This window comes from Myotis lucifugus, unplaced genomic scaffold (assembly GCF_000147115.1).
Source record: "Myotis lucifugus unplaced genomic scaffold, Myoluc2.0 scaffold_417, whole genome shotgun sequence".
Lineage (NCBI taxonomy): Eukaryota > Metazoa > Chordata > Mammalia > Chiroptera > Vespertilionidae > Myotis > Myotis lucifugus.
In genome coordinates, this window is record NW_005871465.1 from 22378 (window position 1) to 49179 (window position 26802).

General features: G+C 42.3%; 1 protein-coding gene across 1 annotated transcript; it reads right to left on the bottom strand.

The window, feature by feature from the left end:
- LOC102422038 (germinal center-associated signaling and motility-like protein) lies at positions 1–26802 on the bottom strand. The gene is made up of 4 exons (XM_014467855.2): positions 26603–26802; positions 13705–13754; positions 1677–1705; positions 1–569 (listed from the first exon to the last, which is right to left on the bottom strand). The coding sequence occupies exons 1-4, from the start codon at positions 26629–26631 to the stop codon at positions 336–338; spliced, it is 342 nt and encodes a 113-aa protein (XP_014323341.1). The 5' UTR covers positions 26632–26802; the 3' UTR covers positions 1–335.

Consider the following 26802-nt stretch of genomic DNA (forward strand, 5'->3'; position numbering starts at 1 on the left):
TTGAAATTTGGAGAGCATGGCTGGAATTGAATGTTTTAGGTCATATATTTGTGGGAGTTTATTGTCCTAGGAAGGTTTCCCCACCACCTCCATATCTTCAAACCTTACAAACAAAAAGATGTAGAAGATTTTATATCATTATGCCAATGTATACAGCTTCATACAAATCACAGAGATACCACGTTTAAGAGTTTCCCAAGGCAATATATTAAAAGGACATCATTTCTAAACTCAGGACAGACATGAATGTTTTATGAACTGTTGAGAGAGAGACTTCCGCAGAGGTATCACTCTGTACCATCTTTGTTACTGAAAGACGAAGAGGCATGAAGTGTCTAGTGGGGAAGCACAAGTTCATAGTCATGCTCCGGGGTGCAGGGCGAACGCCTGGTGATGCACGTCCTGAGGAGGGCATATTCTGTTTCTTCTTTAAACGATTTCACTCTCTTTGTGACGGAGTCGATGTTCTCATAGCCGTTGTCATTGGAACTTAAGGAGGGCTTGTGATGAGAGCGGGGGCGGACGACTGTGTAGCACACTTCTTCGGAACCACAGCCATCCTCATTCTCCTGCCAGGCACAAAGAAGAAAGAAATCAAGGATCCAGCCACCCATCAAACTTGAACTCAGCCCCTCACCCTCCTCTTTTCTTCTCTGATGAAGACCTTACACTTCAGGTGTCCAAGGCTTCAGGCCCTGACGTTGTAGAGACCTCACTGAGCGACGCGGACTGTGCTCTCAGTTACCACCCACTCTGCTTTCATCTCACCTCACACCATAAAAGAGAAAGGAAGCACGCCGCCATCCCTCCTTTATCACACATGTGGAGATAGCGTATATGCAACAATCAACACTCAGCAAGTAATGGATCAAGTTGCATAACTACAAATATTTATAAGATAAAATACAATTAATAAAATTTAGATTTTTAAATAAGCTTTCAATTGCATTGACTATGAAAGAAAAATTTAAAAATTAAGATACTACATAATAAAGTTAATAAAATGCTTGTGATGTAGAATTAAAAGGAATAAACTCTTTTATGTGCCTGTTGCTATCCACCATGTTTGTAAATATAAATGTTAATTCATGGACATAAAGATTGGAAATAGCCAAACCGGTGTGGCTCAGTGGATAGAGCGTCGGCCTGCGGACTGAAAGGTCCCAGGTTCGATTCCGGTCAAGGGCATGTACCTTGGTTGCGGGCACATCCCCAGTAGGAGGTGTGCAGGAGGCAGCTGGTCGATGTTTCTCTCTCATCGATGTTTCTAACTCTCTATCCCTCTCCTTTCCTCTCTGTAAAAAATCAATAAAATATATTTTTAAAAAAAGATTGGAAACAAATGTGGAAAGTTGAAAAGAATGGATGTTTTATGGTGGTCAGATTATATGTATATTTACTTGATTAACTTATTTTTGTTATATTAGTTTTGAAAATTAAAATAAGACTTTGGTAAAATTATAACAAGAACTTTCCAGTCATCTAAATCAAAGCATTTAAAAAATTTTAAATTTATTTTAGTTTCTGCATTAAAATTCTCAAGAATATTATTTAAAATTTGAAAGATATTGATCAATGCATTTAGAAATTTCAAGTAAAGGAAGATCTACAGCTATGCTTATACAAAGGCATCTGGATTTTTGACATTTATCAGACAAATGTAATATTTTAATTACCTGATTAGAGGTGGATAAAACTTCATTACCTAGAGGATAAAACATAAAAAGAAACCAGCCTAAGAATGTTGGACATCACAGTTTGGGGTTGAGGAGTGGTGACAAGGGTAGAATGCAGCGGTAAACTGTAAAGAGGCCCACCTGACACTGAGCTTTTCAAGGCTCTGGGACAAGATCATGGAAGAACATATGTTCTGAAGCAGCATCAATACCGTTTCTGTGTAAATGGTACACACCAAAGCTGCTGGAGAACAGTGGAATTTGGAAGTGGGTAACACAATTTTGCCCACAAACATGCTATGAAAACAGAGTATGGCAAGTATGAAGGAAGAATGATTATAGTTACAAATTTAAGATAGAACTTCCATAAAAGCATCACAGAAAAATCATATTTTTAAGATGAATAATCATTATAGAGATAGGTACTGAAACAAGAGTAAGTTCTTCAGATTAAATACGAAGGTTGATTACATATATGAATACTGAAGCAATTTATACATATGTTAATCTGATATCCACTGTAGTATATTTTTTCTTTTTCCTCTTTTTTTTTCTTTTCTACCACTACATATATATTTTTTAATCCTCACCTGAGGATATTTTTTCATTGATTTTTGGAGAGAAGGGAAGAGAGAGGGAAAGACAGAGAGAAATATCAATGTGAGAGAAGCACATCGATTGGTTGCCTCCTCCATGAGCCCCGACCAGGGCCGGGAAGAGCCTGCAACCGTGGTATATGCCCTTGACTGGAATTGAACCTGGGACTCTTCTAGACGACCTTCTGGACAACCTTCCAGACGAAGCCGGGGCTGCAAGGAAAGCCCGGGTTTTGGGTCTCAGAGGGAAGCCGGTGCCGGCAGCCGGGGGAAGGAAGGCCCACTCTTGCATGAATTTCATGCATCGGGCCTCTAGTATGTTAATAATTTCTAATAACTAATCATTCTGCACAAATAAAAAGTCGTGTTCAATGCAGTGCTTTCAAATATAAAAATGCTACCTATATCCATAAAACCACATATCTTCATAAATGCAATAATTTAATTAAACAACTATGTTTTGACTTTAATAGTGTTTTATAATCATACACTGAGGAAATTATGTAGCCTAGAACTAGAATTCAGTTGTAGCATTAGAGACAGCAGTTTGGAGGACGAAGTGTCAGTGTGATAGGCATCAGAAAATCAAGGACCAGTGGTCCCACCGTTGGTGCTGAAGATGTTAAAATGTTTAGAAACAAGCATAGTTAGTCTCTGATTAAAAACATGGAATTTGCCATTACGAAGCTAAAGGTCAGTTGAATTAACCTTCTGAGTAGACTTCTTATTTGAAGTTAGGGCATGGATTGGGGGGAAATATGACCCTTAGAATCAGAATGAGAACAACTGAGAGAAGGTCTGAGGACTGCAATGAAGCTGGACGCCAGCCTCCAACAAGTCTCTCTTGTCAGATGAAGTGCTCCCTCTGGTCTTGGATAATGAGGTTCTTTCTTCCTAAACTGAAAAGGGGAGACTCTATTTCTTCATCTTTTCCAGCTTCTAGAGGTTGCACTCATTCCTCGGATCCTGCCTCCCTGTGCTAGCGACCTAAGGCCGGCAACGGCAGTTCAGCTCCTTCTCCCACCGCACCGCCCTGCACTGCACGGACCTTTGTGCTTACCCGCTGCTCACCTGGGTAATCCAGGGTGCTCCACCCACCTTCACACCCTTAATGCCATCACATCCTCAATGTCCCCTTTGTCATAGTTTTTTTAAAGCAGATTCAAACGCACATCTTTTGGGGCTTTTATTCTGCCTACCGCACATGTATTCTATTTTATTTAAAAAACATGAATATATCTAAAGATTTAAGAGTATATGAATATTAAAGTGAATATGTTAATGTAACCTTATTATCTTTCTGACAATATCCCATAAAATGACAAGGAAAGCCTTTCTTTCTTCAAGGCCATGAGATAATACATTAGAGAGCACCATCTTGTTTTCTGAAATGCTAATTTCACTTGCTGTTTGTTTTTTTGTAAACGTGGTAGCCCTGTTGTGATTTGTAAGACCTTAGTACACTACAGCGGCTACTCTGCAATTCGATTCAATAATTGTGATTGACTTCAACAGTTGGTATCAGGAATTGTTAAAAGCAACACACTCCCCAAAGTGTGAGAATCTGGTCTTAGTTATATCACCTGGTTTGGTTTAGAGGCAGAAAGGGTGCCATGAGTGTTGATATATGGACACAAATGGTCCATGATATGCGTGGCAAAAGGTTTATTAAAGTTTGCCTGTGGTCACCGGGATGGAAGAGGCCAGCCTAAAAGACTGCTTAAACAGGCCATTACAGAAAGAATGCGGAATGTAGACACTGACCTGTGATCCAATTGCTTCTGGAGTACATAAGCAGAGAATATGATGCATTCATGCCTTTAAAGTTGTGATTCAATAAATAAGGCATAGTTCTAATAAGTAGACATTGATTTTTAAATGTTATTTTCACAACCAGAATCTAAAGTTGTAGTATTTTTTAATTTTAAGACGATTTTCCACATGAAGAAACCAAAATTTAAAGAATATAAGTAACTTGCCTCAAAGTTGATATATATGGCAAAGAACTTTGGTAAAATCCACAGCACAGAACTAGCAGACACTGGCGCTTTAAAGATGGGGTGGAGTCGGTGGATCTGGCTCTCAGCTCCTCCCAGAACCAAACTGGAAATACAACTCAATTGGGGAACAATCACCCTGAATTACTAACTAAAGACTACCTGAAAAGGGAACTTATTTACTTTTATTTTTTAAAATACATTTTTATTGATTTCAGAGAGGAAGGGAGAAGAGATAGAAACATCAACGATGAGAGAGAGTCATTGATTGGCTGCCTCCTGTTCGAGCCACACTGGGGATTGAGCCTGTAACCCAGGCATGGGCTCTGACTGGGAATGAACCATGACCTCCTAGTTCATAGATTGACGCTCAACCACTGGCTGGACTGAGGAGACTTTTAAACAAGGACGGACGGAAGAAGCCACCTCGAAGATGGTAGGAAGGGTGGAGATGTGATGTGCCAGGGCTGGCCCTGCTCCCACAGGCAGTGCTGAGGTTATGGAGGGATATCTCAGCAGCAAGAGGTTCCCCTGAGAGGCATGAAGACTAAACACCAAGCCAGGCTCCCCAGCCCAGAGCGCCAGAGCTGGGAACAGGTGCCCATAGAGCATCCAGCTGTAAAAGGTGGCAGGGTTTCTGAATGCCAAGGAGAGGCGCAGCCCCTTTGAGACAAGGGCACCCTCTCAAAGGGCCAACTCACAAAATTTTGTTCGCAGCCACTCACCCTGGGCTCAGGTGACTCACGTCTGTCACCTGAGGAGAATCTGGGGCTGTGGCTCTGGGAGACAGGGGGGGAACAGCCACCAGGACCCCTGTACTGAGTCATCCTCCAGGTCCACAGCAGCCATCGTTCTGCGGCAGAGAGGTCCTCTCTGCACAGTACCAGCCTGGGGAAAAGCAGTAACCCACCCTCTGGAATCCTGCTCACGCACAGAGCAATAGTAACCCTGCTGAGGAGTCAGTGGCACCGGCTGGGACGCAGCAGTCTGGGCAGACTCAGGGGTGTCAGTGACCAGCTGTGGGATTAGGTCATTCCCTCCAATTTCCCATGAACCTGACTGGTGCTTCCCTCTCATGGGAGATCCGATAGGATATACCCTCCCAACTTCTGGGCTCCAGAGGCCCCACCCACCTGACTCCTAGGGGCCCTGCTCGCAAGGTCGGGAAAAATCCGAGACAGACGCAGAGGTGTGACTCTGGGGCAAGGGCTCACACCCACCATCTTCCCTGAAGCTGAAAACACCTCCCCCTCGTGGGAGACCCAATAGCCCCACCCTCCTGATTCGACCAGAGGACCTTTCAGTGACTGAGCCTTTTCAGTGACTAAGCCTAAAAGCCAGGCAGCAGGCCCAGGCAGTGGGGTAGACCCTGGGTGCCTTGGGACACTTGCTGCCAGGCCTCTAAGCCCTGTGCTAGCAAAAGCTGGCCTTAGAGCGCAGCTTGGTCCTTCCCGTGCACAGCCGAGCCCAGCAGAGGAAGCCGCAAACTGTGGATCCCTTGTAGCTTCACACAGGGGACTGAGAGCCAGGCACAGACAGCAGTCTGACATTGGCTTACAAAAGAGTCCTCCAAAGAGGCCCAGAGCCAGCACAGCAAGTGGCCAGCTTCGTACAGCGTCAGAGCAGGATGCCTCTTGGCCATCTGTATGTCCCCTTTGGAGAAGTAGCTATTTAGGTCCTTTGCCCATTTTCTAACTGGATTGCTTGACTTCCTTTTGTTAAGTTGCTTTGAATCTGTAGATTGCTTTGGGTAGTCTGGACATTTTAATGATGTTGATTCTACCAATCCATGAACACGGTATATTCTTCCAGTTGTTTATATCTTCTTCTATCTCTTTTTTCAACATCCTGTAGTTTTCTGGGTACAAGTCTTTTACTCCTTGGTTAAGTTTATTCCTACATATATTAATTTTTTTTGTTGCAATGGTAAATTGGACTGTTAAGTTTCTCTTTGCTGAATTAATTTATTAAATCTAGGGTTTTCTAGTACCATATCATGTCATCTGCGAATAATGAGAGTTTTACTTGCTCCTTTCCAATTTGGATGCCTTTTATTTCTTCTTCTTGTCTGATCACTGTGGCTAGGACTTCCAGTACTATGTTGAATAAGACTGGTGAAAACAGCCTTAGTCGTTTTGGCTAAGTGGATAGGGCATCAGCCTGTGGACTATAGGGTCCCAGGTTTGAGTCCAGTCAAGGGCACATGCCTGGGTTTTGGGCTCAATCCCTAATAGGGGGCATGCAGGAGGCAGCTGGTCAGTGATTCTCATCATTGATACTTCAATCTCTCCCTCTCCCTCTCCCTTCCTCTTTGAAATCAATTTAAAAACAAAACAAAAAGGACTGGTGAAAGCAGACATCCCTGGCTTGTTCCTGTTCTTAGGGGAAATGGTTTTAGTTTTCGCCCATTGAGTATGATGTTAGCTGTAGGTTTGTCATATATGGCCTTTATTATGTTGAAATATGACCCCTCTATTTCCACTTTGCTGAGCGATTTTATCAAAAATGGGTGTTGGATTTTGTTGAATGCTTTTTCAGTGTCTATTGATATGCTCATGTGATATTTGTCTTTCAGTTTGTTTATGTGATGTATCATATTTATTGATTTGAGAATACTGTACCAGCCTTGCATCCCTGGGATAAATCCCACTTGGTCATGGTTTATGATATTTCTAATATATTGCTGGATCCGATTTGCTAATATTCTGTTGAGGATTTTAGCATCTATGTTCATCAGGGATATTGGCCTGTAATTCTCTTTCTTTGTAGTGTCTTTATCTGGTTTTGGAATTAGGATAATGCTGGTCTCATAAAAAGAGTTTGGAAGTGTTCCTTCCTCTTGGATTTTCTGGAATAGTTTGAGGAGTACAGGTGTTAGTTCTTCTTTGAATGTTTGGAAAAACTCCCCTGTGAAGCCATCTGGACCAGGGCTTTTGTTTGCTGGGAGTTTTGGTTTTCTGATTCTTCCTGATTCATCTTTGGGAGATTGTATTTTTCTAGGAATATGTCCGTTTCATCCACATTGTCCAGCTTGTTGTCAATAGTTATTCATAGCATTTTCTTACAATCCTTTGTATTTCTGTGGTGTCAGTTGTTACGTCTCTGCTTTTGTTTATGACTTTTTTTTATTTGGGTCCTTTCTCTTTGTTTCTTGATGAGTCTGGCTAATAGTTCATCAATCTTGTTTATCTTTTCAAAGAACCAGCTCTTGGTTTCATTGATCTTTATTTATTTATTTATTTTTACTCTCTGTGTCATTTATTTCTGCTCTAATCTTTATTATTTCCTTTGTGATCTGAGACTTGTTTTGTATACTAACATGTGGTCTATCTTTGAGAATGATCCATGTGCACTTGAGAAGAATGCATATTCTGCAGCTTTGGGGTAAAATGTTCTATGAATGTTAATTAAATCCATCTGATCCAGTGTGTCCTTTAGAGCCACTGTTTCCTTGTTAATTTTTTGTCTGGAAGATCTGTCCAGTGAAGTCAGAGGAGTGTTAAAGTCCCTACTATGACTATTGTTGTCGATCTCTCCATTAAAGTCCTCTAGAAGTTTTTAAAAAAGATATGCTTAGGTGCTCCTATATTGGGTGCATATATGTTTACTAGGGTTATATCCTCTTGTTTGATTGATCCCCTTAGTATTATGTAGTGACTTTTGTTATCTCTTGTGATTACCTTTATTTTGAAATCTATTTTGTCAGATATGAGTATTGCTACCCCAGCTTTTTTTTTTCTTTTCCGTTTGCAAACTGGAATTACAACTAAAATATACAGTCAAACTTCAATTTTCTAATGTCTCCCATCTCAAACAATTTGGTTCCTGACCAAATTAGTCATAGAAAAATGGGAACAAAACTTCTCAGGTGACAAAGATGAGTATGAGTCAGTTTACCACTAAACCTCATGTTGTTAATGTCTCAGGAAATTGTGCTGTGAATATTTATTGAGAAATATCACCATGACAAAGAAATAGCAAACCATGCAATAAACTTGTTCAATGACAATGCAGTGTTTCACTTCAGGCAAGTGTTAAAATGCAGACAAAACCAAAAATCATTGGATAGGTTTTTAGTGAGACAGGCCCAGTGAGCCTGGAGCAAGTCCTAGTGGAGCAAAGAGACAGAAGAGAGAAAGAACCCCAGAAGAAGAGCTGTGCTGTGCCAGCACGGCCAAAGGTGAACCTGAGGAGGGGCAGTGAAGGATTGAAGAAAAGACAGACAAGAGAATACAGCTGGGGCTCGGTGGATCTCCCCTGCCTGGATGAGGACACAAAAGACCCAGCCTGCAAGCCGATGCTTTATTTTGTAGTCTGATTAAAACAAGGGTAGATTAACACGTATACAAATGTTCTTGTTTTGGCAACACTTGCTGCACCTCCCACAGCCCATTAGCTACTTAGGAAGGAATTAGGGAGGGCTACAAGGTCAGGCTTCATTATGCTAGGAGAGCTCTGCCCTCCAGGCCGGGACTTGTTCGTGGCCCTGCCACAGGTCAGCCCGAGGCTTGACCCTAGAGCCGCTCCCTACAAAGATCTACCTGATGTTTTTATGGAAGGGGACTCCTCTCCCAAACAATAACATCCCTCCATCCCACTTCTCCATGTTCAACCATCAGTAGCTCCCAACATTAAGGGTAAGTTCTAGTGTGTACATAAATTTTCATTTTTTTACTGTACATTTTATTTCCTTTTTGTAAAATTTTCATTTCCATTTTATGTGTTTTTTAAAGTGTTTATAGATTAAACAGTACATTAGACATGCACTGTATACAAGAAAGGTTAAAATAGGGAGTCATTGGGGGGTCTGGAATGGATTAATTCAATTTACATTATTTCTAATGGGGGAAAAAAATGATTCGGTTTTCGAACAAATCGCTTCTTAAACAGCTTTCTGGAATGAATTAAGTTCAAGAACCGAGGTTCCACTGTAGAACAATCGACCTGAATAACCAACCAAAGACTAGTTGAACAGAAGTCTTATAACCAAGGATCTACAGAGGAAACCACATGATGAGTGGTAGAAAGGGTGGAGGCGTGAAAAAGGCTGGCCTTGCTCCCAGGGGTGGTGGCTGAGATCCCAGAGAGATATCTCAGCTGCCAAGTTTTCCCTGGTAGTTTTTAAACAGGTTGCTCAGGGCCTGTCACAGGGAGTGCCAGACACTGACCAGCACTGGAGACCCTCCCAAAAGGCCCCAGAACAGACAGAACCAGTGCTCAAGGAACGTAGTAAGAACTTCAACAGCACGAAGAGGACATAAAAGGACCCCAAAAAGAACCAGTCAGAAATGAAGAATACACTATCTGAAATAAAGAATACACACAAAGGAATAAACAGTAGGGTGGATGAAGCCAAAGATTGAATCAGCAATTTGGAAGACAAGGTAGCAGAAAACACCCAATTAGAGTAGCAAAAATTCAATTTAAAGAAATGAGGATGGTTGTTGGAAGCTACCCATTGTCTTCACTATCAAAGAAATGTAAACAAGGAGCCCGGAACACTGGTGAACCTTGAGCCGTGGCAAGGGCCGATTGTTTAGTGGAGACAATGGTAGCTCAAGCAATTTCTTGACCAAATAGTCTCAGAGTAAATCTTTACTAATACTTACTGACCTTTAAGATTGTCTGTTACCGGAATTGCCTGCCTGACTAAGGGCTATATGTGTATCCAAAATTGAATAAAAGGTTGGCAAGGCCTGGGCACCAGTGAAGTCCTTCCCCTTGTGTTGGACTTTCCGCCTGGCCCCCAATATTTCCAAATTATTATTTCTTGTCTCATCTCTGTCATTTGCTCACGGCCCTTCTCCAGATCCTGAACCCTGAACCACGCAGGACGTGGCTCACACAGATGGTGTAAGGGACCCTTGGGACAACATCAAGCATAACAACATCCAAATCATCTGGGTACCATAAGGAGAAGAGAGAATGCAGACTGATGGAAATGCAGACTTGTAACTGGACAACCAAGGGGTCCAGACTGCCTGTCACTACTTCAGCCAATTAAGCAGAGTCAGGGTTGAATCGTATATGAGCGTTTATTCCAATAGTGCCAGCAGCATGGGAGAGCAGCAGGTCACCCACAAAAATCTGCTCTGCCCTCCCCATAAGCCAGCTGCTTATATCAGGTAGATTATGTGGGAAAGTAGGAATTACAGGTATGGGAAAGTAGGCACGGAATTATCATCATGTGGGCTGGGGGAGGAGGGTTGCAGGAGGATAGGCACCTCTGGGCCCCCCGGGACCAGATGACAGGCAATAGGGGCTGGGATTGTAAGGAGCAGGTGCCTCCTGAACTAGACTGTTTCAGCCATGAGGGTGTAACTCTTTCCTAATGACAGGCAGTTCTCAGAGGAGGATGTTAGCTCCCATGTCCCAGGGCGCACAACTCCCAACGAGGTTAGAATGTGCTTTTTCTAATCAGAACAGAACCGTCATGGTTATAGAGTATGATTAATATTTCTTATAATTGCCGCTGGTCCCCAAGATTCTATTTCTGCCCCTAACAGACTGGTGCAACCACTATGGAAAGCAGTATAGAGTTTTCTCATAAAATTAAAAATGGAATTGTCATGACCCAGTGATCCCACTGATGCGAAAGAATATATGCACCCATATGTTCATTAAAATGTTATTTTCAATGGCCAAAATCTGGAAGCAGCCCAGGTGCCCATCAGTAGATAAGTGGATAAAAGAGCTGTGGGACAGCTCTAGCTGATTTGGCTCAGTGAATAGAGCATTGACCTGTGGACTGAAAGGTCCCGGGTTCAATTCTGGTCAATGGCACATGCCCCGGTTGTAGGCTCAATCCCCAGTAGGGGACATACAGGAGGCAACTGATCAATGATTTTCTCTCATCATAGATGTTTCTATCTCTCCCTCTCCCTACCTCTCTGAAATCAATAAAAATCCTATCCTATGTAATAAAAGGGTAATATGCAAATTGACCAAACGGAGGAATGACCGGTTGCTATGATGCACACTGACCACCATGGGGAAGACGCTCAATGCAGGAACTCCCACAGGGGGAGCTGCTCAGCCAGAAGCCGCCTGAAAGCTAGTGAGCACAGCGGAGGTGGGAGCGGCAGTGGTGGGAACCTCTCCTGCCTCCACAGCAGCGCTAAGGATGTCCAACTGCAGCTCAGGCCCATTCCCTAAGCTGTCAGTCGGATGCTCCCCCCAAGGGCTCCTGGACTTCGAAAGGGTGCAGGCCGGGCTGAGGGACTCCCCCGCCCCCCCCCCCGGGTGTGCACAAATGTTGTGCACCGGGCCTCTAATATATGTATATATATTTTTTAAAAACGGTGGTACATTCACATAATGGAATACTACTCCACTGTAAAAAAGAAGGAAATCATACATTTTGCAATAGTATGGATAAAACTGGACTGTATTATGCAAAGTGAAATAAGCCAATCAGAGAAAAACAAATACTATATGGTTTCACTTATATGTGGAACCTCAGGAAAAAAATAAACAAACAAAATAGAAACAAACTCATAGAGCTCTGCTGGAGTGGCTCAGTTGGTTAAGTGTTGTCCTGTTGGACCAAAGGGTTGCCAGTTCGATTCCCTGCACATACCTGGGTAGGAGACAGGCCTGTGATCCATAGTCAACTTTTAGAAAACAAACAGCACGTGGCCAGTCGGTTACTGAATTTCCCCAGGGTAAAGGGGGAGAGGGGACAAGAACAAAGAACTGTGCATGTGACCAGTAGCACATTTTCCAGGAAGATCCGCCTAGACCAGGGGTGGGCAACCCCTGGCACGTGTGCCAAACATGGCACGCCAGTAACTTTTGCTGGCACGCGAAACCCTCTCTTATAATCTTCCATTTACAATTTTTTTCTTAATATCAACTTTTTTATTTTTCAGATAAATTCAGTGTAGGTGCATCTTAAGACTGAACACTGAGAAGAGAAACCAAGATGGCGACATAGGTAAACACCAGAGATTGCTGCCTCGCACAACCACTTCAAAAATACAACTAAAAGACGGAACGGACATCATCCAGAACCACAGGAAGGCTGGCTGAGTGGAAATTCTACAACTAGAAGGAAAAAGACTGAACACTGAGATTAAGACTGAACATTGCATTTTAATGTCTGTAGTAGTTACCTTTGGGAAGAGGCATTTGGCTTTTTTTAAACATGACCAATGTTAGTACAACTATATACAATCAAATAATTATTTCATCAGGAAGGACAAGAGTCTTATGATTTCATTCATATGTAGGATATAAAACAGAAAGCAACAAATGAACAAACAACTCACAGACACAGACAAACATAATGGTGGTTACCAAAGGAGAAGGAGGGTGGAAGGAGGATGAAGCAGGTATAGGAGGTCAAATATATGGTGATGAAGGGAAACTAGATTTTGGGTGGTGAGCACACAATGCAAAATACAGATGATTGTAAACTTGGAACATATAATGTTATTAACCAAGTTACCTCAATAAATTTAATAATAAAAATTGTCTCATATGACAATTTTATGTGCAATACACTGTGATTTTTTTTAAAAGTATGTTATTCTATTTATGATAATGATGATATTGGAAAAATATTTATTTCATTGCCCTAGCCAGTTTGGCTCAGTGGATAGAGCTTTGGCCTGTGGACCAAAGGGTCCCAGGTTCGAATCCGGTCAAGGGCACGTACTTCAGTTGCAGGTTCCTCCTTGGCCCAGGCCCTGGTTGGGGCATGTGCAGGAGGCAACCAATTGATGTGCTTTTCTCACGTCGATAATTCTCCCTTCTTTCCCTCTCTCTTTTACTCTCTCTAAAAATCAATGGAAAAATATATATACATACACTTTCATAGACCATTTAAAAATTACTATATTTATTTCATAGACCATCAAGTACACTCAGTGGAGCTGAGAGATTGGAAAGTGAAAATTTCCAAATGACATGGCTAGACAATTCTTTGAAGAAGTTTGACTGTAAGAGGAGAAGACAGTTGAAGCAACAGTAATGAGAAAAGTTAGTTCCCTTCCGATATGCCTGTCCCAAGGGACTAAGCATTGTTATTTATAGTTGTCCCTTTTAAAGTAATCACGTGATTACTACACCTAGATACTAAATCAAACAGAGCAAATGCATGAGCAAAAAAGATATACTTAACACCAACTAACATTCCAAATAGCCCTATTTTGAAATAACAATATGGAAATTAAAATTCATAGGATGTTGATTAATTGCTTCCTATAGAAGTGCACAAAGTGTTGCTTGAAAGAAATTATATATAGATGCTACTATAATACAAAGAATAATAAAATCAGTTTTGTGAGGCAAAAAATGAAGGGCTAAGACATTTCTGTGAAGACTCCAGGCCACCTTTCCTCCAATCCTGACAAAGTATCAGAATCTCAGCTAATTTGGATGTTTAATTTACAGCTTTCCTAGTAAAACAAATATTGTGAAGCAGTGACTTACTTTTCTTATCTTGACATCGATTTTCTTTCTCCAGCGCAGTAATGTCCTGCCTACAAGAGAAAGAGATAACGTGAAGCTGAAACTGTACTTGAAAGAAATGTTTCATTGCTCTTAACCTAAGGCCATTGCTAGATTAACAATTTGGAAGTTAAATAAAATTGAAAGCCTGCTTACCCTGTTTTTAAAAAATATGTTTTTATTGAGTTTTTAAAGAGAGAGAAAGGGAGAGGGAGAGAGAGATGGAAACATCAATGAGAGAGCAACATCGATTGGCTGCCTCCTGCATGCCCCCTAGTGGGGGTAGAGCCCACAATCCAGGCATGTGCCCTGACCTGGAATGGAACCGGCGACCCCTTGGTGCATGGGAGGATACTCAACCAACTGAGCCACACCGGCTGGGCATACTTACCCTGTTTTGTTTTTTCTTTCTGAAAAACCATGAAATATAGCTGATAACACTGTATTGTATAATGTAAACTAGCTGAGAGTAGAATTTAAATGCGCTCACCAAAACAAACAAAAAAAGGTAAATATGTGAGGTGGTGAATGTGTTAATTAACTCAATGGAGGGGATCTTTTATAATGTATACATATATCAAATCACAATGTGCACTTTAAATAGATGTTTATATTTTGGTGGGGGAACTGCTTGTAGTTCTTTTCCAGTTATTTGGTCTGTCACAGTGCCATATATGTATGTATTTTAGGAGCCCAGTGCCCGAATTCATGCACCTTGAAAGGAACTGTGGGCCACGAGGCTGCAGTGGGCACAGGGGCAGGTCTCGGCCCATCCTCCACGATCCCTCCTGGCCCCTCCCTCCGTGGCCCCTGGTCCCCTGTCTGCTGACAGCACTGAGAGCGCAGAGCAATTGGAGCCGGCACCACCAACAGGTGCAAGCGGGGCCAGCGCCATCAGCGGGTGCGAGCAGCTGGCCCCGATTGCCCCTCAGAAGGAGGGGGAGGTGGAGAAGCCCTCAGGGGTGATCGGGGCCAGCAGCCGCCGCTCACACCCACTGACAGTGCCAAGTGATCGGGGCCGGCAGCCAAGTGAACAGTGGCTCTGGCACCAACAGCAGGTGCAAGCAGGGCTGGTGCCGGCAGCAGGTGCTAGTGCCTGGCAGGACCATGGCGTGTGAGAGCAAAGAATTTCAGTAACCACCAAATGCTCACCCCAGTGACAGTGACCAGTATCCCACCTTGGTCTGGTGCCCTCGCTCACCTGCTCCACCATCGTGCCGTGGCTGGCGCTCACCATGTTCTGTGCTCTGCCACCTGCTGCCGACGCATGCTATGTTCTGCACGTGCCCCCTGGTGGTCAGCACACATCATAGCTACTGGTTGTTCCGTTGTTCCACCATTCGGTCTATTTGCATATTAGCCTTTTATTATATAGGAGATACACATACACACACACACACATATTTTTTTAATTAAAAATTTTAATGTTGAGATTCCAAAATGGTGGTGGAGTAAGTAGAAGCCACACTGACATGCTCCCAGGACCAAACTGGAATTGCAACTAAATACAGAAAACCATCCTGAATGATCAACTGAAGACTAGCTGGAGAGAAGCTTGGTAACCAAGAACAAAAAGTAGAGACTGGTAGGAAGTGTGGAGGTGTGAAAGGGCTGGCCGGGCTCCCACAGACAGCAGCTGAATTTCCGGGGGGATAGCTCAGCTATGGGGGTGCCACTGAGACTGTGGGGGCTAAACCCAAAGCTGGGCTCCCCAGCCCAGAGCACCAGAACTGAGAAAGGTGCCCACATAACATTGGGCTGTGAAAAGCAGCAGAGTGGCTCTCTGTCAGGGAGAGACGGCTGGAAATGCAGGCACCCTCTTAAAGGGCCAATGCACAAAAGTCTGTGCGCAGCCACTCAGTTTGGGCTCCAGCAGAGGGAAGACTGAGTGGACTGGAGCTGTGTGAGCAGAAATCAGAGTTGGGGGCTCAGGGGTTAAGAGCTTAGGGGCAGATACCCCTGTTTCCTGTACTGAGTCATTCCTTCATCCTGAGGAGGACATCTTTCTACAACAAACCTTTATCATCTAGGCAGCCTTTGCCTGGGGGGAGAAGCAATTGCCTCACCCTGCTGGAAAACCTCTCACTGCACCCTGTAATCGATAGCCTAAGGCTAATCAAGACTGAATAACAATCAGACTGCAGGCAGAGGCAGATCTCTGGAGACTTTAAATCTTTCTCTGATCTAATTTGGAGCCCTGGGCTAGGAAAACCAGGCCTTGGTGCACATGTTGGTCCTTTCCAAAGGCACCCAGCCCCAGCAGAGGGAGCCACAAGGTGTGAATTGCTGATAGCTCCAAACAGGGTACTCAGCACAAGTCAGAAACAGTGTCTGACATTGTCCGGCACTAGAGATTGGGAGTCATAGCAGATCTACCTAATACATAGACACAAACCCAAACAGGCAACCAAAATGGGAAGACAAAAAAACAAGTCCCAAATGAAAGAACAAGAGAATTCTCCAGAAGAAGAGCTAAATGAAATGGAAATAAGAAATTTATCTGATATAATGTTCAGAATAATGATGGCAAGGATGCTCAATAGCATGAGAAAAGATATAGTAACTATGAAAAAAGACCAGTTGGAAATAAAGAATGATATAGCACTAATAAAGAACACATTTCAAGGAATACACAGCAGATTAGGGGAAGCCGAGAAGGATCAGTGAATTAGAAGTCAGAGTAGAAAAAAATCACTCAATCAGAGAACCAAAAAGAAAAAAACAACTATAAAACAGGAGGACAGCTTAAGGGAGCTGTAGGACAACATGAAACATAACAATATTCGCACAATAGGTTTGACTGAGGGAGAAGAAAGTGAGCAAGGGATAGAGAAGGTGTTTGAAGAAATAATAGCAGAAAACTCCCCTAACCTGGTGAAGGAAAAAGTCACACAAGTTCAGGAGGCACAGAGAACTTCAAGCAAGAAGAACCCAAACAAGTCCATGCACAGACATATCATAATTAAAATGCCAAAAATTAAAAACAAAGAGAGAATCTTAAAGGCAGCAAGAGAAAAGCAAACTGTTACCTACAAAGGACCTCCCATAAGGCTGTCAGCTGATTTCTCATCAGAAGCTCTACAGGCCAGAAGGGAATGGCATGAAGTATTCAAGGATCTGAAACCAAGATTACTATATCCAGCAAGGCTATCATTCAAAATACATGGTGAAATAAAGAGCTTCCCAGAGAAAGAAAAGGCTAAAGGAGTTTACCACCACCAAATCAGCATTGCAAGAAATGCTAAAGGGACTGCTGTAATGAAGAGAAAAAGAGAGAGAGAGAGAAAAACATAGGCATGCAGAATTAAAATGGCAATAAATAAGTACCTGTCAATAACAACCTTAAATGTAAATGGATTAAATGCTCCAATCAAAAGACATAGGGTAGCTGAATGGATACAAAAACATGACCCAACCATATGGTGTCTACAAGAGACCCACCTCAGAACAAAAGACACAGGATGAAAATGAAGAAATGGAAAATTTTTTTCCATGCAAATGGAAATGAAAAAAAAAAGCTGGGGTAGCAATACTCATATCTGACAAAATAGACTTCAAAATGAAGGCCATCACAAGAGACAACAAAGGTCACTACAAAATACTAAAGGGATCGATCCAACAAGAGGATATAACCCTGGTAAACATATATGCACCCAATATAGGAGCACCTAAATATATATTTTTTAAAAAACTTCTAGAGGACTTTACGGGAGAGATCAAAGCAATACAATCATAGTAGGGGACTTTAACACCCCACTGACTTCATTGGATAGATCTCCTAGACAAAAAATTAATAAGGAAACAATGACTCTAAATGACACAATGGATCAAATGGATTTAATTGACATTTATAGAACACTTTACCCCAAAGCTGCAGAATATGCATTCTCAAGTGCTCATGGATCATTCTCAAAGATAGACCACATGATAGGATACAAAACAAGTCTCTACAAGTTGAAGAAGATTGAAATCATATCATCTTCTCAGATCATAGTGGAATGAAATTAGAAGTCAATTACAGTAAAAACACTCAAAAGCATTCAAACACATGGAGGCTAAATAGCATGTTATTAAACAACTAGAGGCCCGGTGTGAGAAATTGTGCATGGGTAGGGTCCCTAGCCTGGCCAGCAATCAGGGCCAATCTATGAGGCGACCGATGGGGCAATTGGGGGACCCCACTGGCACCCGCCTTGGCCAGCCTGGTGCCGCCCACTTGCCAGCCCTGCCCCTCGCCACCGCCACTGGTCACCTCCTTCTGTGGGGCAACCAGCAGGGTTATCAGGGGACCTCTGCTGGCACCTACCTTGGAGGTGACTGGCAGGGCAATCATGGAGGCAGTGCTGCCTGCTCACTGGCCCACCTTGCCCCCCCCCCATCACCTTGCTGCCTCCTCTGGTCACCTCCCTCTGTGGGGTGACCAGCGGGGTGATTGGGGGCCCCCACTGGCACCTGCCTTGGTTGGCCTGGGGCCTGCCTGCTGGGGGCAGCTCCTCCATTTAGCATCTGCCCCCTGGTGGTCAGTGTGTGTCATAGCAACCAGTTATTCCACTGGTTGTTCCACTGGTCATTCCACCATTTTGTCAATTTGCATATTAGGCTTTTATTATATAGGGTGAATGGGGTACCAATGCACTCAAAAAAGATACCAAACAATGCCAGGAAACAAATGAACACACAACAATCCAAAATCTCTGGGACACAGAAAAGCAGTCCTGAGAGGAAAGTTTATACCACTACAGGACTACCTCAAAAAACAAGAAAATTTAATAATAAACTATTTAATGCTACAACTTAAATAATTAGAAGGAGAACAACAAGAAAAGCCCAAAGTAAGTAGAAGGAGGGAAATAATAAAGATTAGAGTAGAAATAAATGACACAGAAATTAAAAAAAGAATACAAAAAAAAAACACAATGAAATCAAGAGCTGGTTCTTTGAAAAGATAAACAAGATTGATGAACTGTTAGCCAGACTCATCAAGAAACAAAGAGAAAGGACCCAAATAAATAAAATCAGAAACAAAAGCAGAGATGTAACAGCTGACACCACAGAAATACAAAGGATTGTAAGAAAATACTATGAACAACTATATGCCAACAAGCTGGACAATGTGGATGAAATGGACAAATTCCTAGAAAAATACAATCTCCCAAAACTGAATCAGGAAGAATCAGAAAACCTGAATAGGCCAATAACAACTGAGGAAATGGAAGCAGTAATGAAAAAACTCCCAGCAAACAAAAGCCCTGGTCCAGATGGCTTCATTACCAAACCTTCAAAGAATAAATTACACCTATACTCCTCAAACTATTCCAAAATATCCAAGAGGAAGGAACACTTCTAAGCTCTTCTAAGCTCTTTTTATGATCCTAATTCCAAAACCAGATAAAGACACTACAAAGAAAGAGAAGTACAGGCCAATATCCCTGATGAACACAGATGCTAAAATTCTCAACAAAGTATTAGCAAACCAAATCCAGCAATATATTAGAAATATCATAAACCATGACCAAGTGGGATTTATTCCAGGGATATAAGGCTGGTACAATTGATTTGCAAATCAGTAAATGTGATACAAATAAACAAATTGAAAGACAAATATCACATGAGCATATCAATAGACATTGAAAAAGCATTCAACAAAATCCAACACCCATTTTTGATAAAATCTCTCAGCAAAGTGGGAATAGAGGGATCATACCTCAACATAACAAAGGCCGTATATGACAAATCTACAGCCAACATCATATCAATGGGCAAAAACTAACCATTTTTGCTTTCACCAGTCTTATTCAACATAGTACTGGAAGTCCTAGCCACAGCGATCAGACAAGAAGAAAACATAAAAGGCATCCAAATTGGAAAGGAGAATTAAAATTCTCATTATTTGCAGATGTCATGATATCATACGTAGAAAGCCCTAAAGACTCCACCAAAAAACTACTAGACTTAATAAATGAGTTTGGCAATGTAACAGGATACAAAATTACACCCAGAAATCGATGGCATTTTTATACACCAATAACAAATTCTCAGAAAAGAAACTAACAAACAATCCCATTTACCATTGTAATAAGAATATTAAAGTACTTAGAAATAAACTTAACCAAGGAGGTAAAAGACTTGTACTCAGAAAACTACAGGATGGTGAAATAAGAGAGAGAAAGATATAAACAAGTGGAAGAATATATTGTGTTAATTGATTGGTAGAATCAACATCATTAAAATGTCCATACTACCCAAGGCAAACTATAGATTCAATGCAATCCCTATTAAAATATCAATGGCTGGGAAGGGGAGGCCAGGGGATTGTCAAGGGCGGGGAAAAAAAAGACACATATGTAATACCCTTTGTAATACTTTAACCAATAAAAAAATTAAAAATAAATAAATAAATAAAATCACTAAAAAAAAAATATCAATGGCATATTTCATAGCTCTAGAACAAATACTCCAAAAATTTGTATGGAACCAAAAAAGACTCCAAATAGCCACAGGAATCTTGAGAAAGAAGAACAAAGTCAGAAGTATCACAATACCAGATATCAAGTTATACTACAAAGCCACCGCAATCAAAACAGCCTGGTACTGGCACAAGAACAGACACACAGATCAATGGAACAGAACAGAGACCCCAGAAATCAACCCAAGCCATTATGCTCAATTAATATTCGACAAAGGAGGCAAGAGCTTACAATGGAGTCAAGACAGTCTCTTCAATAAATGTTGCTGGGAAAATTGGACAGATACATGCAAAAAAATGAAATATGACCTCCAACTTACACCATACAGAAGAATAAACTCAAAATGGATAAAAGACTTAAATGTAAGTCATGAAACCATATAAATCCTGGAAGAAACCATAGGCAGCAAAATCTCAGACATCTCTCATAGCAATATGTTTACAGATACATCTCCTAGGGCAAAGGAAACTAAGGAGAAATAAACAAATGGGACTACATCAAAATCAAAACTTCTGCACAGCAAAAGAAACCATCAACAAAATGAAAAGGGAGCCCTCTGTATGGGAGAACATATTTGGCAATGATACATCTGATAAAGGGTTAATATCCAAAATATTTAAGCAACTCATATAACTTAACAAAGGAAGACAAACAATCTAATTAAGAAATGGGCAAAGGGCCTAAATAGACACTTCTCCAAAGGGGACATACAGATGGCCAAGAGACATATGAAAAAATGCTCAAAGTCACTGATCATCTGAGAGATGCAAATTAAAATGACAATGAGGTATCACCTCACACCTGCCAGAATTACTACCATCAACAAATGACAAGTGCTGGCAAGGATGCGAAGAAAAGGGAACCCTAGTACACTGCTGGTGGGAATGCAGACTGGTACAGCCAATGTGCAAAACAGTATGGAGTTTCCTTAAAAAATCAAATATGGAATCTCCATTTGACCCAGTGATTCAACTTCTAGGAATATATCCTAAGAAACCCGAAACACCCATCAGAAAGAATGTATGCACCCTTATGCTCGTAGCAGCACAATTTACAATAGCTCAGATCTGGAAACAACCCAAGTGCCCAGTAGATGAGTGGATAAAAAGCTGTGGTATATTCACACCGTGGAATACTATGCAGCAGTAAAAAAGAAGGATCGCTTACCCTTTGAGAGAGCATGGAGGGACCTGGAGAGTATCATGCTAAGCAAAATAAGCCAGTCAGAGAAAGACAAGTATCACATGATCTCACTCATATGTGGAATTTAATGAACAAAATAAACCGATGAGCAAAATAGATTCGGAGACATAGACATGGAGCAGATTGTCGAATCTCAGAGGGAAGGTGGGGGTAGGTGGGAAGAGATCCACCAATGAACTTGAATGCAGTTATGCATAACCCATGGACACAGACATGGGTGAAGACCTGGGGCGAAGGGGTGGGGCAAGCTAGAAGGGGTTATTGGGTGGGGGGCAGGGAGGGAGGGGACATATGTAATATTTTTTAAAAAAGAGAAGTGACTCATGGGTTGGTTTGAGTCTGTTTCTTATCATTTTTGTTTCCTCCATCTGATAGTTTTGATGGAGATTTGTTTGATAGCTGCAGGAGGAAGTTGGAAATTCCCGTACCACCTTCTCTGAGATCTGTCACTCCCCTCCCAGTGTCAGCATCTCCTTCATCTTCCAAGATCAGAGCATATTCCACGATTCTCCAGTGATGAAGACGTCCCAAAGAAAGGCAGGGAGTACACAACTTCGGGGGGGGGGGGTCGTTTTAGGCTTCTCTCGCCATATCTGTGATCTAAATAACTGACAAGCACCAACATGAATCATTGGCAGTGTGTTGTATGGAATCTCTTCTTTTATTTTTTCCATTTTGATTGTTCCTGCGAATTTCACCATCAGCTCTTCACCATCTCTTACCTGTTACATGTTAAGTTTCTTAACTTTGTCCATTATTCCCTGTCATTCCACCTTATACTGTGAGGACAGACATTCTAGACATTCCCCCTACAATATAAGCCACATTACATCTTTCTCTAACTCATAAATGTCCACATACTTCCTATGTGCCTTTGAAGACTCTCCATCATCAAACACCAAACTGTATGTTCAGCTTCTCCTATTGGACTTATCCTTGAACAATATGCTCCAGTTATCGGCAACTGAATTGTCATCCCTGAACCGCCATATACTTCAAACTCATATATTTTCACATGATGTTCCTCCAATTTGGCAAATCTTTTCCTCCTCGGGGAAGCCTGCCTAGCATGTTCATCACAGTCCAAACAGCAGTTCCTCAGACGTGTCCTTCCTTTCCGCCACTCCAACCGGAACCCCCTTCATTTCTTCCTCTTGTTTCTATAGCTCATGGTTTGTGCTTCTACCCAGAACACAGTAGCCTCTGCCCCACCTGCAAAAGACGCTGCAGTGGTGGAGGGGCAACAACACAGACCTGGCATCGGGAATTAGACCCGAGGGGTCTGCCACGGTGTGTGCGTGTATCAAATCCCCACACTGCACACCGAGGCTTCACTGGCCACCTTTTGGTTCTCTCTCGGCTATACAATCTCCAATTTTTAAAATGCTATTAATTACAGTGTCTCCTAAGGGGGCTTCTCAATGTTTAAAATTAGCATCCACTGGAGTTTCTCCTCTGTTTCATTTTTTTCTTGAGGCCCAAAATGCTGTTTCATAGAGGCTTTCCATAAATATTAACCCTAAAGAGAGGGAAGCATTTTTATCAGAGCACATGTTTGAACTCAACTCCGTGAGCACAGTTGTGTCATCTGTCCTCCATCTCCAAGAAGACAGACAGGTAAGTGCCCAAAAGCCAGATGAAAAGGTGCTCAACATCACTAATCCTCAGAAACGCAAGTCAAACCCACAAGGCGGCCCCTCACACGGTGTAGGATGGCTATCACACAAAAGACAAATAATAACCAGTGTGGGGAGGGCATGGGGAAATCGGGAAGTTTGTTCATAGGCATGTAAATGGCGCCGGCACTGTGAAACACATATGGAGCATCCTTAAGGAATTAAAACTACGATATGATCCAGCAACCCCACTTCTTCATATTTATCCAAAGAGATCATTATCAGGATCTCAAAAAGAGATGCTGTGTCCCCACTGCAACATTATGCACAATAGCCACGATATGGAAACCACGCATATGTTCATTGACAATAAATATAGAAAATGTGGTATATATACAATCAATTATTTTTCAGTCTTAGAGAGGAAGGAAGTCCTACCAGGCCATCATGGCTCAGTGGCTGGGCATCATCCTATGAACTAGGAGGGCATGGTTCGATCCCCAGTCAGGGCACATGCCCGGGTTACAGGCTCCATCCCCAGTGTGGGGCGTGCAGGAGGCAGCCAATCGATGAGTCTCTCTCATCATTGATGTTTCTATCTCTCCCTCTTCCTTCCTCTCTGAAATCAATAAAAATATATTTTGTGTTTTTTATTTTATTTTATTTTTTGCTTTTGTTGCTGGTGAAATGGAGGCCATCAATAGTGCTAATGTTGCCAGGGGTCTGAAAGAAGCAATGATCACAGGCCATTGAAGAGGTAGAAGAACTGTTGTTGATTTGGATAAAGAAAAAGCAGTTCGCTGGTGACAGCATTTTGGGGGCAGCGACATGTGAAAAAGGGAAGATGCTGCTTGCTGACCTGAAAGACAGCCCTGGACCGAGCGCTGGAAGTGATCCCATTAAGGCTAGAAGAGGTGGTTTGATAATTTAAGAAAAGAAGTGTTTGTTTACAGATAACACCGTACATTAGACATGCACTGTATATAAGAAAGGTTAAAACAGGGAATCATTTTGGGGTCTGGAATGAATTAATTCAATTTACATTTTTCCTAATGGGGAAAAAAATGATTTGGTTTTTAAAAATCCCTTCTCGAACAGCCTTCCAGAACGAATTAAGTTTGAGAACCAAGGTTTCACTGTTTATCAAAAAAAAAGAAAGAAAAGAAAACAGGATCGCAAAGAGATATCTGCACTCACGTGTTCATCACACTTTAGTCACAACCGAAGTATCTGTCAGCAGATGAATAGATTAAGATGACACATCTCTATCTCTACCTCATCCATATCTATACAACCCAGGGCTGGGGAACTTTTTTTCTGCCAATGGCCACTTGGATATCTATAACATCATTCGAGGGCCTTACAAAATTATCAACTTAAAAATTAGCCTGCTAGCCCTAGCCAGTTTGGCTCAGTGGATTGCGCATCAGCCTGTGGACCTAAGGGTCCCGAGTTCGATTCTGGTCAAGGGCACATGTCCAGGTTGGGGGCTCAATCCCCAGTGGGGGGCATGCAGGAGGCAGCTGGTCAATGATTCTCTCTCATTGATGTTTCTGTCTTTCCCTCTCCCTCTCCCTTCCTCTCTGAAATCAATAAAAAAAGATATTTTTAAAAAACTAGCCTGCTATATTTGGTCAAACATTTAATTAACTCACCCCTAGTGCCTTGGCAGGACCAGACCAAAAGTTTCTCAGGCCTTATACAGCCCCCTGACTGACATTCCGCACCCCTGATATAATGGAGTACTATTCAGCCACGGGAAAGAAGGGAATCCTGCCACTTGTAACAACATGAATGGACCTTGAGGAAATTATGGAAAGTGAGATAAGTCAGACACAGAGACAAATACTGTGTGATCTCACTTACATTTGAAATCTAAAGAAGGTGAACTGTAGAAACAGAGAGAGGATAGTGGTTGAGAGGTTGGGCAAGGGGAAAATGGGGAGATAGATGTTAAAGGTACAAAGCTGCAACTAAAAGATAAGTCTGGGAGATCTCATGCACAGTGTAGTGATTACAGACAACAGTGCTGTATCATAAACTTCAAAGTTTCTAAGAGACTAGACCTTAATTGTTTGCACCATGAAAAAATTATAATTATGTGATGTGATAGAGGTGTTTGCTAATGCCATGGTGATAATCATATTACAATATACAAATGTATCAAATTAACATACTGTATACCTTAAACTTATATAGTGTTCCATATCAACTAGAGGCCCGGTGCATGAAATTCTTGCACGGGTAGGGTCCCTAGGCCTGGCTGGCGATCAATGCCAATCTGTGGGGCAACCGGCAGGGCGATTGTGGGGCCCCCACTGGCACCTGCCTTGGCCGGCCTGGCACCATCTGCTCACTGGCCCTGCCCCCCACTGCCGCTGCCGCTGGTCTCCTCCCTCTGCAGGGAGACTGTCAGGACGATCAGGGGGTCCCCCGCTGGCACCCGCCTTGGCTGGCTTGGGGCCTGCAGGCTGGGGGCAGCTCCTGGGCTGAGCATATGCCCCATGCTGGTCAGTGCACGTCATGTAACTGGTCGTTCTGGCAGTCATTCCGCCATTCTGTTGATTTGCATATTAGGCTTTTATTATATAGGATTATATGTCAATTTAAAAAAATAGTCTTGTTAAATAACATAATATAATTAGACTCTCTAGAAGGATTAGGAATGTGGATGGGGAGTGGGGTGCTGTTCTTTAAGGTTAAGAAAGATGTAAAAAGAATAATGCCTGTTATCCATATCTTTTCTACAACTTCAAAAGCATTTGAAAATGATAGAGGTAAAAGTCACCAATAAAGGGCACTACTTAAGCCCGGCCAATGTGGCTCAGTGGTTGGGCATCAACCTTTGAACCAGGAGGTCATAGTTCCATTCCCATTCAGGACTCACACCTGGGTTGTGGCTCCATCTCCCCTGGGGGCGTGCAGGAGGCAGCCAATCAATGATTCTCTCTCATCATTGATGTTACTATCTCTCTCTCCCTATCACTTTCTCTCTGAAATCAGTAAAAAAATATATTATAGTCTTTAAAAGGCACTACTTAAATCAAAGCATTTGAGTGCTTTATTGTGCATCCATAATTCCAACAACCAGACTGCTTATTCTAATGCCGACTCCTTAACGCTGATGTATGGGAAGACAATCTCTATACCCAAATGAGAAAACAGGTGTAGGAAGGTTCAAATGACCATTGTCTAGGTTGCTAAATAGATTATAGGATACACAGTTAAATTTGAACTTCAGATAAACAATGATTTTTTTTTAGTATAAGTATGACCCATGCAATAATGCTCCAAATATTGCATGGGGCATGCTTATACAAAAATATATTTATTTATTGGATATTCAAATTTGCTTTGATACCTTGTATTTTTATTTTCTAAATCTAGCAACCTACCATGGTTCCAACGTAAGGCAAGAGCAGGAGTGGCGGGCGGGGGTCGCTGTGTTCTCAGAGGACGCTGTGTTCCGGCCCAGCCTTCTTAAGCACAAATGTCCCACCCTTCCAAGGGTGAGAGCCCAGCCTCCCCCCACCCCCCCACCCCCCGCCCGTTCTCTTTCTCCCAAAGGGCGCAGTGCTCAGAGTCAGGACTCACCTGAGTTCTCTCGGGAGACAATTTCCCATCCTCTCAGAGTGACTCGGTTTCTCAGCTCCTGAGTTTCACTCCACTTTGGTTCTTCTTGACCAAAGCAACAAGGGTGCAACATGGGGCAGGATGTGACATCTGACCACTGTGCTCCCACCAACCACCGGCTGCCAGGGGACGAGCATGTTAGAGAAGGAAGGAACCGTTCT